The following is a 13,582-nucleotide window of genomic DNA, read 5'->3' on the forward strand; positions in this document are numbered from 1 at the left end:
TCAGACATCTGTAATATTGATCTATATTCAACATCCTTACAGAATTCAGACATCTATAATACTGATATATATATTCAGCATTTTTACAGAATTCAGACATCTGTAATACTGATATATATTCAGCATTCTTACAGAATTCAGACATCTGTAATTCTGATCTACATTCAGCATTCTTACCAGACATCTGTAATATTGATATATATTCAGCATCCTTACAGAATTCAGACATCTATAATACTGATCTATATTCAACATCCTTACAGGCCAATTCAGACATTTGTAATACTAATATGTATTCAGCATCCTTACAGAATTCAGGCATCTATAATACTGATATATATTCAACATCCTCACAGAATTCAGACCTCTGTAATACTGATCTATATTCAACATCCTCACAGAATTCAGACCTCTGTAATACTGATCTATATTCAACATCCTTACAGAATTCAGACATCTGTAATACTGATCTATATTCAACATTCTTACAAGACATCTGTAATACTGATATAATAACATTTGTAATACTGATATATATTCAGCATCCTTACATAATTCAGACATCTATAATACTGATCTATATTCAACATCCTTACAGAATTCAGACCTCTGTAATACTGATGTATATTCAGCATCCTTACAGAATTCAGGCATCTATAATACTGATGTATATTCAACATCCTTACAGAATTCAGACATCTGTAATACTGATCTATATTCAGCATCCTTACATAATTGAGACATCTACAATACTGATATATATTCAACATCCTTACAGAATTCAGACATCTGTAATATTGATATATATTCAACATCCTTACAGAGTTCAGACATCTGTAATACTGATCTATATTCAGCATCCTTACAGAATTCATACATCTATAACACTGATATATATTCAGCATCCTTATAGAATTCAGACATCTGAAATACTGATCTATATTCAGCATCCTTACAGAATTCAGACATCTATAATACTTATATATATTCATCATTCTTTCAGAATTCAGACATCTGTAATACCAATATATTACATATTCAGCATCCTTACAGAATTCAGACATCTGTGATATGTATGTCTTGCAGTATTAACCAATAACTGTTAGTCTGTTGTTAATTTATCTTGAAGTATATTGAAGTATCATTTTGTAATTCTTTTGACCTCTATACACTCACTCAGCATGTATGATTTCCCGTCGGAGATCTGAGCGAAGTTGTTTAGATTCTTCATCCTCTAGCATCATGAAGTCTACATCATCATCATCCTTCTGTGATGACTGTAGGGATTGTTTTTTTTTCACAGACAAATTCCCTCCCTGTAACGTCAGGGTGGCCTGTTTAAACTTTCGTGGAGAACGACACACATATTTACATCTCTTCAGCAATGGCAGGTCATCAATTGGTGGAGATATGGAAGCTGTTTGTACAGAACCTGATTCTCCTGGTGGCTCACATTTTGTTTCTTTGGCAGTCTTTTGACTTTTTGGCGAAACTTCTTCATCAGACTTTGTGTCATCTGGAAAATTTGGCAACAATCTTTTCCTGGACAAACGTTGCTTCAAAGCCATAAGACAAACTGTGCTATCCGAGTCATTCACAGAGCTATTATGTGGCTGTATGTTATCCTGCCTTCTATATTCCGTTCCAGGAGATTCACTTCTCCAAGCTTTGGATGAAACATCCTCATCACCAGAGGAATCTGAGTTACTAAATCCTATGTTGTTGACACAGACGTCGTCATAGTGATGAAACAGAGGATCAGTGTCTATGTCTGAATCCAGCTCACCATTGTCCTCACACACAGACCCACCATCTGTTTTCTGTTGTATAAAACTATAGGAAGGCAAAACACTGTCATTGGAGTCATCATTGATAGAATCAGACGGGCTGGGAGGCACATCCATCGGGGTGGGGATGGAGGGACTGGGGGCAATGTCTGCAGGGTTGAGGATGGAGTGGCTGGGGGCAATGTCTGCAGGGTTGGGGATGGAGGGACTGAGGACAATGTCTGACGAGGTGGGGATGGAGTGTGAGGGGCTGTGGACAGTCGTCACATTGATATCACAGTCAGAGGTCTGGTCCAGTAAGTTCAGCTCCTGTACCTGTTCAGCACTATACACAGTGATACTAGGCTCAGTAGAAGGGAAGCAGTCCAGGGATGATGAAGTATGACAAAGAGTTATGGTTCCTAAAGCACTTCTACCAGAGATACCCTTATCCTCTTCATCATGTGGTGTAGGGAGACTTTCTCCACTGATGTTTGCGGCCATGATGTTCTTTTTGTTAGTATCATTTTCCTTGGTTTTATGTTTAGTATCATTTTTCTTGGTTTTGTGTTTATTATTAGCACCACAGGAATCCAGTATGGCCAAGTTTCCTTCCGTACACTTAGTGTCCACACTAGCAGAGGTCTGAGGCGATGTACTACCACCACACTGTGATGTCTTTTTTCCTTTTAATGTGTTGGTTGCTGAGTCTCGCTTTGTCTTGACAGTATAGTTTTGTTTGAAAGTAGTGTCCGTGTCTTTATTTTCAGCTTCTGACTTCTTTTTCTTGCTATGTTTTGACATTTTTCCTCGTTTCATTCTGTCAATATTAAAAAGAATGACAGTTATTGGTTATTTATAAAATTCTAAAACTGTGAAAAGTTAGTTTGTATCAAGGCTTGATTAATATAGGAGTATGAACTTTAACCTTTTGCCTATTTTCCCAATATAACTTTGAATAAAGGTCAATATCAATCATTTCAACAAAATATTCACATCTTACATAATCTCATTAAACAGATAAACCACTGTCTGGGGGATGGCAATGGTAGAATGGTTAAAGTCTTACAAATATCACAGCAGCGGTGGCCTATTAGGTAAGGTGTCTGACATTTCACCACTGTTTGATTCTAGGTGGGCTAGTCTATTCACCTGCCTGTATTTCTGCATAGAGTCATTTACCTGAACTATTCACGCTGGCCTGTTATTTTTCTGTAGATGATCTGTTAATAGATGACTCATGTTACAATGTTATTCCCTGCCTGTTATTTTTCTGTAGATAGTCACTTGCTGGCCTGTTATTTTTCTGTAAGATGAGTCAATGTTACCATGAACTATTCACCTTGGCCTGTTATTTTCCTGTAAGATGACTCAATGTTACCATGAACTATTCACCCTGGCCTGTTATTTTTCTGTAAGATGAGTCAATGTTACCTTGAACTATTCACCTTGGCCTGTTATTTTTCTGTAAGATGACTCAATGTTACCATGAACTATTCACGCTGGCCTGTTATTTTCCTGTAAGATGACTCAATGTTACCATGAACTATTCACCCTGGCCTGTTATTTTCCTGTAAGATGAGTCAATGTTACCATGAACTATTCACCTGGCCTGTTATTTTCCTGTAAGATGAGTCAATGTTACCTTGAACTATTCACCCTGGCCTGTTATTTTCTGTAAGATGACTCAATGTTACCATGAACTATTCACCCTGGCCTGTTATTTTTCTGTAAGATGATCAATGTTACCATGAACTATTCACCCTGGCCTGTTATTTTCCTGTAAGATGTTCATGTTCATGAGTCAATGTTACCATGAACTATTCACCTGGCCTGTTATTTTCTGTAAGATGAGTCAATGTTACCATGAACTATTCACCTGGCCTGTTATTTTTCCTGTAAGATGACTCAATGTTACCATGAACTATTCACCCTGGCCTGTTATTTTTCTGTAAGATGAGTCAATGTTACCATGAACTATTCACCCTGGTCAATGTTTGAACTATTCACCCTGGCCTGTTATTTTCCTGTAAGATGAGTCAATGTTACCATGAATTTTCCTATTCATGAACTATTCACCCTGGCCTGTTATTTTCCTGTAAGATGAGTCAATGTTACCATGAACTATTCACCCTGGCCTGTTATTTTCCTGTAAGATGAGTCAATGTTACCATGAACTATTCACCCTGGCCTGTTATTTTCCTGTAAGATGAGTCAATGTTACCATGAACTATTCACCCTGGCCTGTTATTTTCCTGTAAGATGAGTCAATGTTACCATGAACTATTCACCCTGGCCTGTTATTTTTCTGTAAGATGAGTCAATGTTACCATGAACTATTCACCCTGGCCTGTTATTTTTCTGTAAGATGAGTCAATGTTACCATGAACTATTCACCCTGGCCTGTTATTTTCCTGTAAGATGACTCAATGTTACCATGAACTATTCACCCTGGCCTGTTATTTTCCTGTAAGATGAGTCAATGTTACCATGAACTATTCACCCTGGCCTGTTATTTTCCTGTAAGATGACTCAATGTTACCATGAACTATTCACCTGGCCTGTTATTTTCCTGTAAATAGAGTCAATTAATGAACTTTCACCTGCCTGAATGATCAATGTTACCTATTCACCCTGGCCTGTTATTTTCCTGTAAGATGAGTCAATGTTACCATGAACTATTCACCCTGGCCTGTTATTTTCCTGTAAGATGACTCAATGTTACCATGAACTATTCACCCTGGCCTGTTATTTTCCTGTAAGATGAGTCAATGTTACCATGAACTATTCACCCTGGCCTGTTATTTTCCTGTAAATAGAGTCAATGTTACCATGAACTATTCACCCTGGCCTGTTATTTTCCTGTAAGATGAGTCAATGTTACCATGAACTATTCACCTTGGCCTGTTATTTTCCTGTAAATAGAGTCAATGTTACCATGAACTATTCACCCTGGCCTGTTATTTTCCTGTAAGATGAGTCAATGTTACCATGAACTATTCACCCTGGCCTGTTATTTTCCTGTAAGATGAGTCAATGTTACCTTGAACTATTCACACCCTGGCCTGTTATTTTTCTGTAAGATGAGTCAATGTTACCTTGAACTATTCACCCTGGCCTGTTATTTTTCTGTAAGATGAGTCAATGTTACCATGAACTATTCACCCTGGCCTGTTATTTTCCTGTAAGATGAGTCAATGTTACCATGAACTATTCACCCTGGCCTGTTATTTTCCTGTAAGATGAGTCAATGTTACCATGAACTATTCACCCTGGCCTGTTATTTTCCTGTAAGATGAGTCAATGTTACCATGAACTATTCACCCTGGCCTGTTATTTTCCTGTAAGATAGAGTCAATGTTACCATGAACTATTCACCCTGGCCTGTTATTTTCCTGTAAGATGAGTCAATGTTACCATGAACTATTCACCCTGGCCTGTTATTTTTCTGTAAGATGACTCAATGTTACCATGAACTATTCACCCTGGCCTGTTATTTTCCTGTAAGATGAGTCAATGTTACCATGAACTATTCACCCTGGCCTGTTATTTTCCTGTAAGATGAGTCAATGTTACCATGAACTATTCACCCTGGCCTGTTATTTTCCTGTAAATAGAGTCAATGTTACCATGAACTATTCACCCTGGCCTGTTATTTTCCTGTAAGATGACTCAATGTTACCATGAACTATTCACCCTGGCCTGTTATTTTCCTGTAAGATGAGTCAATGTTACCATGAACTATTCACCCTGGCCTGTTATTTTCCTGTAAGATGAGTCAATGTTACCATGAACTATTCACCCTGGCCTGTTATTTTCCTGTAAGATGAGTCAATGTTACCATGAACTATTCACCCTGGCCTGTTATTTTCCTGTAAGATGAGTCAATGTTACCATGAACTATTCACCTTGGCCTGTTATTTTCCTGTAAATAGAGTCAATGTTACCATGAACTATTCACCCTGGCCTGTTATTTTCCTGTAAGATGAGTCAATGTTACCATGAACTATTCACCCTGGCCTGTTATTTTCCTGTAAGATGAGTCAATGTTACCATGAACTATTCACCCTGGCCTGTTATTTTCCTGTAAGATGAGTCAATGTTACCATGAACTATTCACCCTGGCCTGTTATTTTTCCTGTAAGATGAGTCAATGTTACCATGAACTATTCACCCTTGGCCTGTTATTTTCCTGTAAAATAGAGTCAATGTTACCATGAACTATTCACCCTGGCCTGTTATTTTCCTGTAAGATGAGTCAATGTTACCATGAACTATTCACCTTGGCCTGTTATTTTCCTGTAAATAGAGTCAATGTTACCATGAACTATTCACCCTGGCCTGTTATTTTCCTGTAAGATGACTCAATGTTACCATGAACTATTCACCCTGGCCTGTTATTTTCCTGTAAGATGAGTCAATGTTACCATGAACTATTCACCCTGGCCTGTTATTTTCCTGTAAGATGAGTCAATGTTACCATGAACTATTCACCCTGGCCTGTTATTTTCCTGTAAATAGAGTCAATGTTACCATGAACTATTCACCCTGGCCTGTTATTTTCCTGTTAATAGAGTCAATGTTACCATGAACTATTCACCCTGGCCTGTTATTTTCCTGTAAGATGAGTCAATGTTACCATGAACTATTCACCCTGGCCTGTTATTTTCCTGTAAATAGAGTCAATGTTACCATGAACTATTCACCCTGGCCTGTTATTTTCCTGTAAGATGAGTCAATGTTACCATGAACTATTCACCCTGGCCTGTGTTATTTTCCTGTAAATAGAGTCAATGTTACCATGAACTATTCACCCTGGCCTGTTATTTTTCTGTAAGATGAGTCAATGTTACCATGAACTATTCACCTTGGCCTGTTATTTTCCTGTAAATAGAGTCAATGTTACCATGAACTATTCACCCTGGCCTGTTATTTTCCTGTAAATAGAGTCAATGTTACCATGAACTATTCACCCTGGCCTGTTATTTTCCTGTAAGATGAGTCAATGTTACCTTGAACTATTCACCCTGGCCTGTTATTTTCCTGTAAGATGACTCAATGTTACCATGAACTATTCACCCTGGCCTGTTATTTTTCTGTAAGATGAGTCAATGTTACCATGAACTATTCACCCTGGCCTGTTATTTTTCTGTAAGATGAGTCAATGTTACCATGAACTATTCACCCTGGCCTGTTATTTTCCTGTAAGATGAGTCAATGTTACCATGAACTATTCACCCTGGCCTGTTATTTTTCTGTAAGATGAGTCAATGTTACCATGAACTATTCACCTTGGCCTGTTATTTTCCTGTAAGATGAGTCAATGTTACCATGAACTATTCACCCTGGCCTGTTATTTTCCTGTAAGATGAGTCAATGTTACCATGAACTATTCACCTTGGCCTGTTATTTTCCTGTTAATAGAGTCAATGTTACCATGAACTATTCACCCTGGCCTGTTATTTTCCTGTAAGACGAGTCAATGTTACCATGAACTATTCACCCTGGCCTGTTATTTTCCTGTAAGATGAGTCAATGTTACCATGAACTCACATGTTCCTGATGACATCTTTATGGTCCTGAGATGAGGATGCAGACGATGATGTAGAAGATGATGTAGAGACAGATGTGGCAGAGGACGGACAGGACTTAGCGTAAGATGTTGATGATGATGATGTTGATGTTGAAGTAGAGGAGGATGAGACCCCATTAGTAGACTGGCCTTGAGATCCTTCTGTCTTACTAAAGTACGAACTGATCTTCATCATCTTACCGCCACTCTCACTCCTGGTCATCGCCCTATGTAGCTGTAGACAAGGATAGTAAAGCTGAATGACTATAGGTATGTAGTTTGTAATAACAAATCTCTGTGTGTTTCAGCTATTACATAAAAGTTATAGTTAGATATTGTTAGGATTATGTATCAGTCTGGAAAACAATGACTAAAACTTTTGATTAAAGATGCTCCACCGCCGACAGAGCATAAATGATGTTAATCATTTGAACAATAATTGGTGTTTAATCGTGTATATATATGTCTAATTAACACAAAAAATAATATAAAATAATTTATTTCGCCTTTGGTGCATGCGCAATCAGTACTTTATTCCATAAAGGATATAGTGTCACAGAATTTTTTCAGGATGCAAATAATTATTTTTCATATTTTTAACTTGAAGTAAAATAAGAAGCTTCAATTTTTCAATGGTGGTAATGGTGTTAAATAAGTAACTTTTGTAACTGAAGAAAAATATTAATTTGTCTGCTCCTGTTTTTTATAGTGAAAAAATACCATTTGTCAGCGGTGGAGCATCTTTAACATCTTTTTTACTTTTAGTTGAAAGTAAAAATAAAACTTTTATACTACCTCTATTCCACAGTCTGGACTCCCTGGCTCAATAGGACATACATATACTATCAGTTTCAGTCCATACAACGATCTGGACGGAGATTCTAAATAAAAACAAGAGGTACAAGGGCTTGAACAGTCATCTCATTATTGGTACAATACAAAACAAGAGGTACAAGGGCTTGAACAGACATCTCATTATTGGTACAATACAAAACAAGTGACACAAGGGCTTGAACAGACATCTCATTATTGGTACAATACAAAACAAGAGGCACAAGGGCTTGAACAGACATCTCATTATTGGTATAACACAAAACAAGTGGCACAAGGGCTTGAACAGACATCTCATTATTGGTACAACACAAAACAAGAGGTACAAGGGCTTGAACAGGCATCTCATTATTGGTACAACACAAAACAAGAGGCACAAGGGCTTGAACAGACATCTCATTATTGGTACAACACAAAACAAGAGGCACAAGGGCTTGAACAGGCATCTCATTATTGGTACAACACAAAACAAGTGGTACAAGGGCTTGAACAGACATCTCATTATTGGTACAATACAAAACAAGTGGTACAAGGGCTTGAACAGACATCTCATTATTGGTACAACACAAAACAAGAGGTACAAGGGCTTGAACAGACATCTCATTATTGGTACAATACAAAACAAGTGACACAAGGGCTTGAACAGACATCTCATTATTGGTACAACACAAAACAAGAGGCCCAAGGGCTTGAACAGACATCTCATTATTGGTACAATACAAAACAAGAGGCACAAGGGCTTGAACAGGCATCTCATTATTGGTACAACACAAAACAAGTGGTACAAGGGCTTGAACAGACATCTCATTATTGGTACAATACAAAACAAGTGGTACAAGGGCTTGAACAGACATCTCATTATTGGTACAACACAAAACAAGAGGTACAAGGGCTTGAACAGACATCTCATTATTGGTACAATACAAAACAAGAGGTACAAGGGCTTGAACAGACATCTCATTATTGGTACAATACAAAACAAGTGGCCCAAGGGCTTGAACAGACATCTCATTATTGGTACAATACAAAACAAGTGACACAAGGGCTTGAACAGACATCTCATTATTGGTACAATACAAAACAAGTGGCCCAAGGGCTTGAACAAACATCTCATTATTGGTACAACACAAAACAAGTGGCCCAAGGGCTTGAACAGACATCTCATTATTGGTACAATACAAAACAAGAGGCCCAAGGGCTTGAACAAGACATCATTAGGTACAACAAACAGCCCATCATTATTGGTACAATACAAAACAAGTGGCCCAAGGGCTTGAACAGACATCTCATTATTGGTACAATACAAAACAAGTGGCCCAAGGGCTTGAACAGACATCTCATTATTGGTACAATACAAAACAAGTGGCACAAGGGCTTGAACAGACATCTCATTATTGGTACAATACAAAACAAGTGACACAAGGGCTTGAACAGACATCTCATTATTGGTACAATACAAAACAAGTGGTACAAGGGCTTGAACAGACATCTCATTATTGGTACAATACAAAACAAGTGGCACAAGGGCTTGAACAGACATCTCATTATTGGTACAATACAAAACAAGTGGTACAAGGGCTTGAACAGACATCTCATTATTGGTACAATACAAAACAAGAGGTACAAGGGTTTGAACAGACATCTCAGTCATTATTGGTACAATACAAAACAAGTGGTACAAGGGCTTGAACAGACATCTCATTATTGGTACAATACAAAACAAGTGACACAAGGGCTTGAACAGACATCTCATTATTGGTACAATACAAAACAAGTGGTACAAGGGCTTGAACAGACATCTCATTATTGGTACAATACAAAACAAGTGACACAAGGGCTTGAACAGACATCTCATTATTGGTACAATACAAAACAAGTGGTACAAGGGCTTGAACAGACATCTCATTATTGGTACAATACAAAACAAGTGGTACAAGGGCTTGAACAGACATCTCATTATTGGTACAATACAAAACAAGTGACACAAGGGCTTGAACAGACATCTCAATATTGGTACAATAAAAAACAAGTGGTACAAGGGCTTGAACAGACATCTCATTATTGGTACAATACAAAACAAGAGGTACAAGGGCTTGAACAGACATCTCATTATTGGTACAATACAAAACAAGTGACACAAGGGCTTGAACAGACATCTCATTATTGGTACAATACAAAACAAGTGGTACAAGGGCTTGAACAGACATCTCATTATTGGTACAATACACAAAACAAGAGGTACAAGGGCTTGAACAGACATCTCATTATTGGTACAACACAAAACAAGAGGTACAAGGGCTTGAACAGACATCTCATTATTGGTACAATACAAAACAAGTGACACAAGGGCTTGAACAGACATCTCATTATTGGTACAACACAAAACAAGAGGTACAAGGGCTTGAACAGACATCTCATTATTGGTACAATACAAAACAAGAGGTACAAGGGCTTGAACAGGCATCTCATTATTGGTACAATACAAAACAAGTGGTACAAGGGCTTGAACAGACATCTCATTATTGGTACAATACAAAACAAGTGGTACAAGGGCTTGAACAGACATCTCATTATTGGTACAATACAAAACAAGTGGTACAAGGGCTTGAACAGACATCTCATTATTGGTACAATACAAAACAAGAGGTACAAGGGCTTGAACAGACATCTCATTATTGGTACAATACAAAACAAGTGACACAAGGGCTTGAACAGACATCTCATTATTGGTACAATACAAAACAAGAGGTACAAGGGCTTGAACAGACATCTCATTATTGGTACAATACAAAACAAGTGGTACAAGGGCTTGAACAGACATCTCATTATTGGTACAATACAAAACAAGTGGTACAAGGGCTTGAACAGACATCTCATTATTGGTACAATACAAAACAAGTGGTACAAGGGCTTGAACAGACATCTCATTATTGGTACAATACAAAACAAGAGGTACAAGGGCTTGAACAGACATCTCATTATTGGTACAATACAAAACAAGAGGTACAAGGGCTTGAACAGACATCTCATTATTGGTACAATACAAAACAAGAGGCCCAAGGGCTTGAACAGACATCTCATTATTGGTACAATACAAAACAAGTGACACAAGGGCTTGAACAGACATCTCATTATTGGTACAACACAAAACAAGTGGCCCAAGGGCTTGAACAGACATCTCATTATTGGTACAACACAAAACAAGTGGCCCAAGGGCTTGAACAGACATCTCATTATTGGTACAATACAAAACAAGTGGCCCAAGGGCTTGAACAGACATCTCATTATTGGTACAATACAAAACAAGTGACACAAGGGCTTGAACAGACATCTCATTATTGGTACAATACAAAACAAGAGGCACAAGGGCTTGAACAAACATCTCATTATTGGTACAATACAAAACAAGTGGCACAAGGGCTTGAACAGACATCTCATTATTGGTACCATATACAAAACAAGTGACACAAGGGCTTGAACAGACATCTCATTATTGGTACAATACAAAACAAGTGGTACAAGGGCTTGAACAGACATCTCATTATTGGTACAATACAAAACAAGTGGCACAAGGGCTTGAACAGACATCTCATTATTGGTACAATACAAAACATGAGGTACAAGGGCTTGAACAGACATCTCATTATTGGTACAATACAAAACAAGAGGTACAAGGGTTTGAACAGACATCTCATTATTGGTACAATACAAAACAAGTGGTACAAGGGCTTGAACAGACATCTCATTATTGGTACAATACAAAACAAGTGACACAAGGGCTTGAACAGACATCTCATTATTGGTACAATACAAAACAAGAGGCACAAGGGCTTGAACAGACATCTCATTATTGGTACAATACAAAACAAGTGACACAAGGGCTTGAACAGACATCTCATTATTGGTACAATACAAAACAAGTGGCACAAGGGCTTGAACAGACATCTCATTATTGGTACAATACAAAACAAGAGGTACAAGGGCTTGAGCAGACATCTTATTATTGGTACAATACAAAACAAGTGACACAAGGGCTTGAACAGACATCTCATTATTGGTACAATACAAAACAAGTGGTACAAAGGCTTGAACAGACATCTCATTATTGGTACAATACAAAACAAGAGGTACAAGGGCTTGAACAGACATCTCATTATTGGTACAATACAAAACAAGTGATCAAGTACAAGGGCTTGAACAGACATCTCATTATTGGTACAATACAAAACAAGTGGTACAAGGGCTTGAACAGACATCTCATTATTGGTACAATACAAAACAAGTGGTACAAGGGGATTGAACAGACATCTCATTATTGGTACAATACAAAACAAGTGGACACAAGGGCTTGAACAGACATCTCATTATTGGTACAATACAGTGTAAACAAGTGGTACAATCAACAAGAGGTACAAGGGCTTGAACAGACATCTCATTATTGGTACAATACAAAACAAGATGGTACACAAGGCTTGGACATCTCATTATTGGTACAATACAAAACAAGCTTGGTACAAGGGCTTGAACAGACATCTCATTATTGGTACAATACAAAACAAGTGACACAAGGGCTTGAACAGACATCTCATTATTGGTACAATACAAAACAAGTGGCACAAGGGCTTGAACAGACATCTCATTATTGGTACAATACAAAACAAGTGGCCCAAGGGCTTGAACAGACATCTCATTATTGGTACAATACAAAACAAGTGACACAAGGGCTTGAACAGACATCTCATTATTGGTACAAAACAACACAACTGGGCTCTTGAACAGACATCTCATTATATGGTACAATACAAAACAAGAGGTACAAGGGCTTGAACAGACATCTCATTATTGGTACAATACAAAACAAGTGGCACAAGGGCTTGAACAGACATCTCATTATTGGTACAATACAAAACAAGTGACACAAGGGCTTGAACAGACATCGTCATTATAGGTACAACATACGAAAACAAAACAAGGGCTTGAACAGACATCTCATTATTGGTACAATACAAAACAAGTGGCCAAGGTCTAGAACATACATCTCATTATATTGGTTACAATACAAAACAATTGACATCGCATAGGGCTTGAACAGACATCTCATTATTGGTACAGACATACACAAAACAAGAGGTACAAAACACAAGGGCTTGAACAGACATCTCAATAATGGTACAATTACAAAAAACAACAAGGGCTTGTTACAAGACGGCATTAGAACAGACATCTCATTGGTACAAAACAGGCACAATGGCATGGAACAGACAACACATTATTGGTACAACATACAAACAAGCCTTAGGACACAAGGGCTTGAACAGACATCTCATTATTGGTACACAATACAAAACAAGAGGTACAAGGGCTTGAACAGACATCTCATTATTGGTTACAATACAAAACAAGTGACAACAAG

General features: G+C 37.8%; 1 protein-coding gene across 1 annotated transcript in view; it reads right to left on the bottom strand.

Annotated features, from left to right (window-relative positions):
• The window catches only part of LOC138319827 (serine-rich adhesin for platelets-like), a 52,837-nt gene that overhangs the window by 13,307 nt on the left and 25,948 nt on the right, over window positions 1-13,582 (bottom strand). Inside the window, 3 exon segments of the mRNA XM_069262957.1 lie at window positions 1,177-2,586; window positions 7,320-7,573; window positions 8,134-8,219. Coding sequence (XP_069119058.1) covers window positions 1,177-2,586; window positions 7,320-7,573; window positions 8,134-8,219 — 1,750 coding nt within the window.

The sequence above is a fragment of the Argopecten irradians genome, chromosome 3 (assembly GCF_041381155.1).
Source record: "Argopecten irradians isolate NY chromosome 3, Ai_NY, whole genome shotgun sequence".
Taxonomy (NCBI): Eukaryota; Metazoa; Mollusca; class Bivalvia; order Pectinida; family Pectinidae; genus Argopecten; species Argopecten irradians.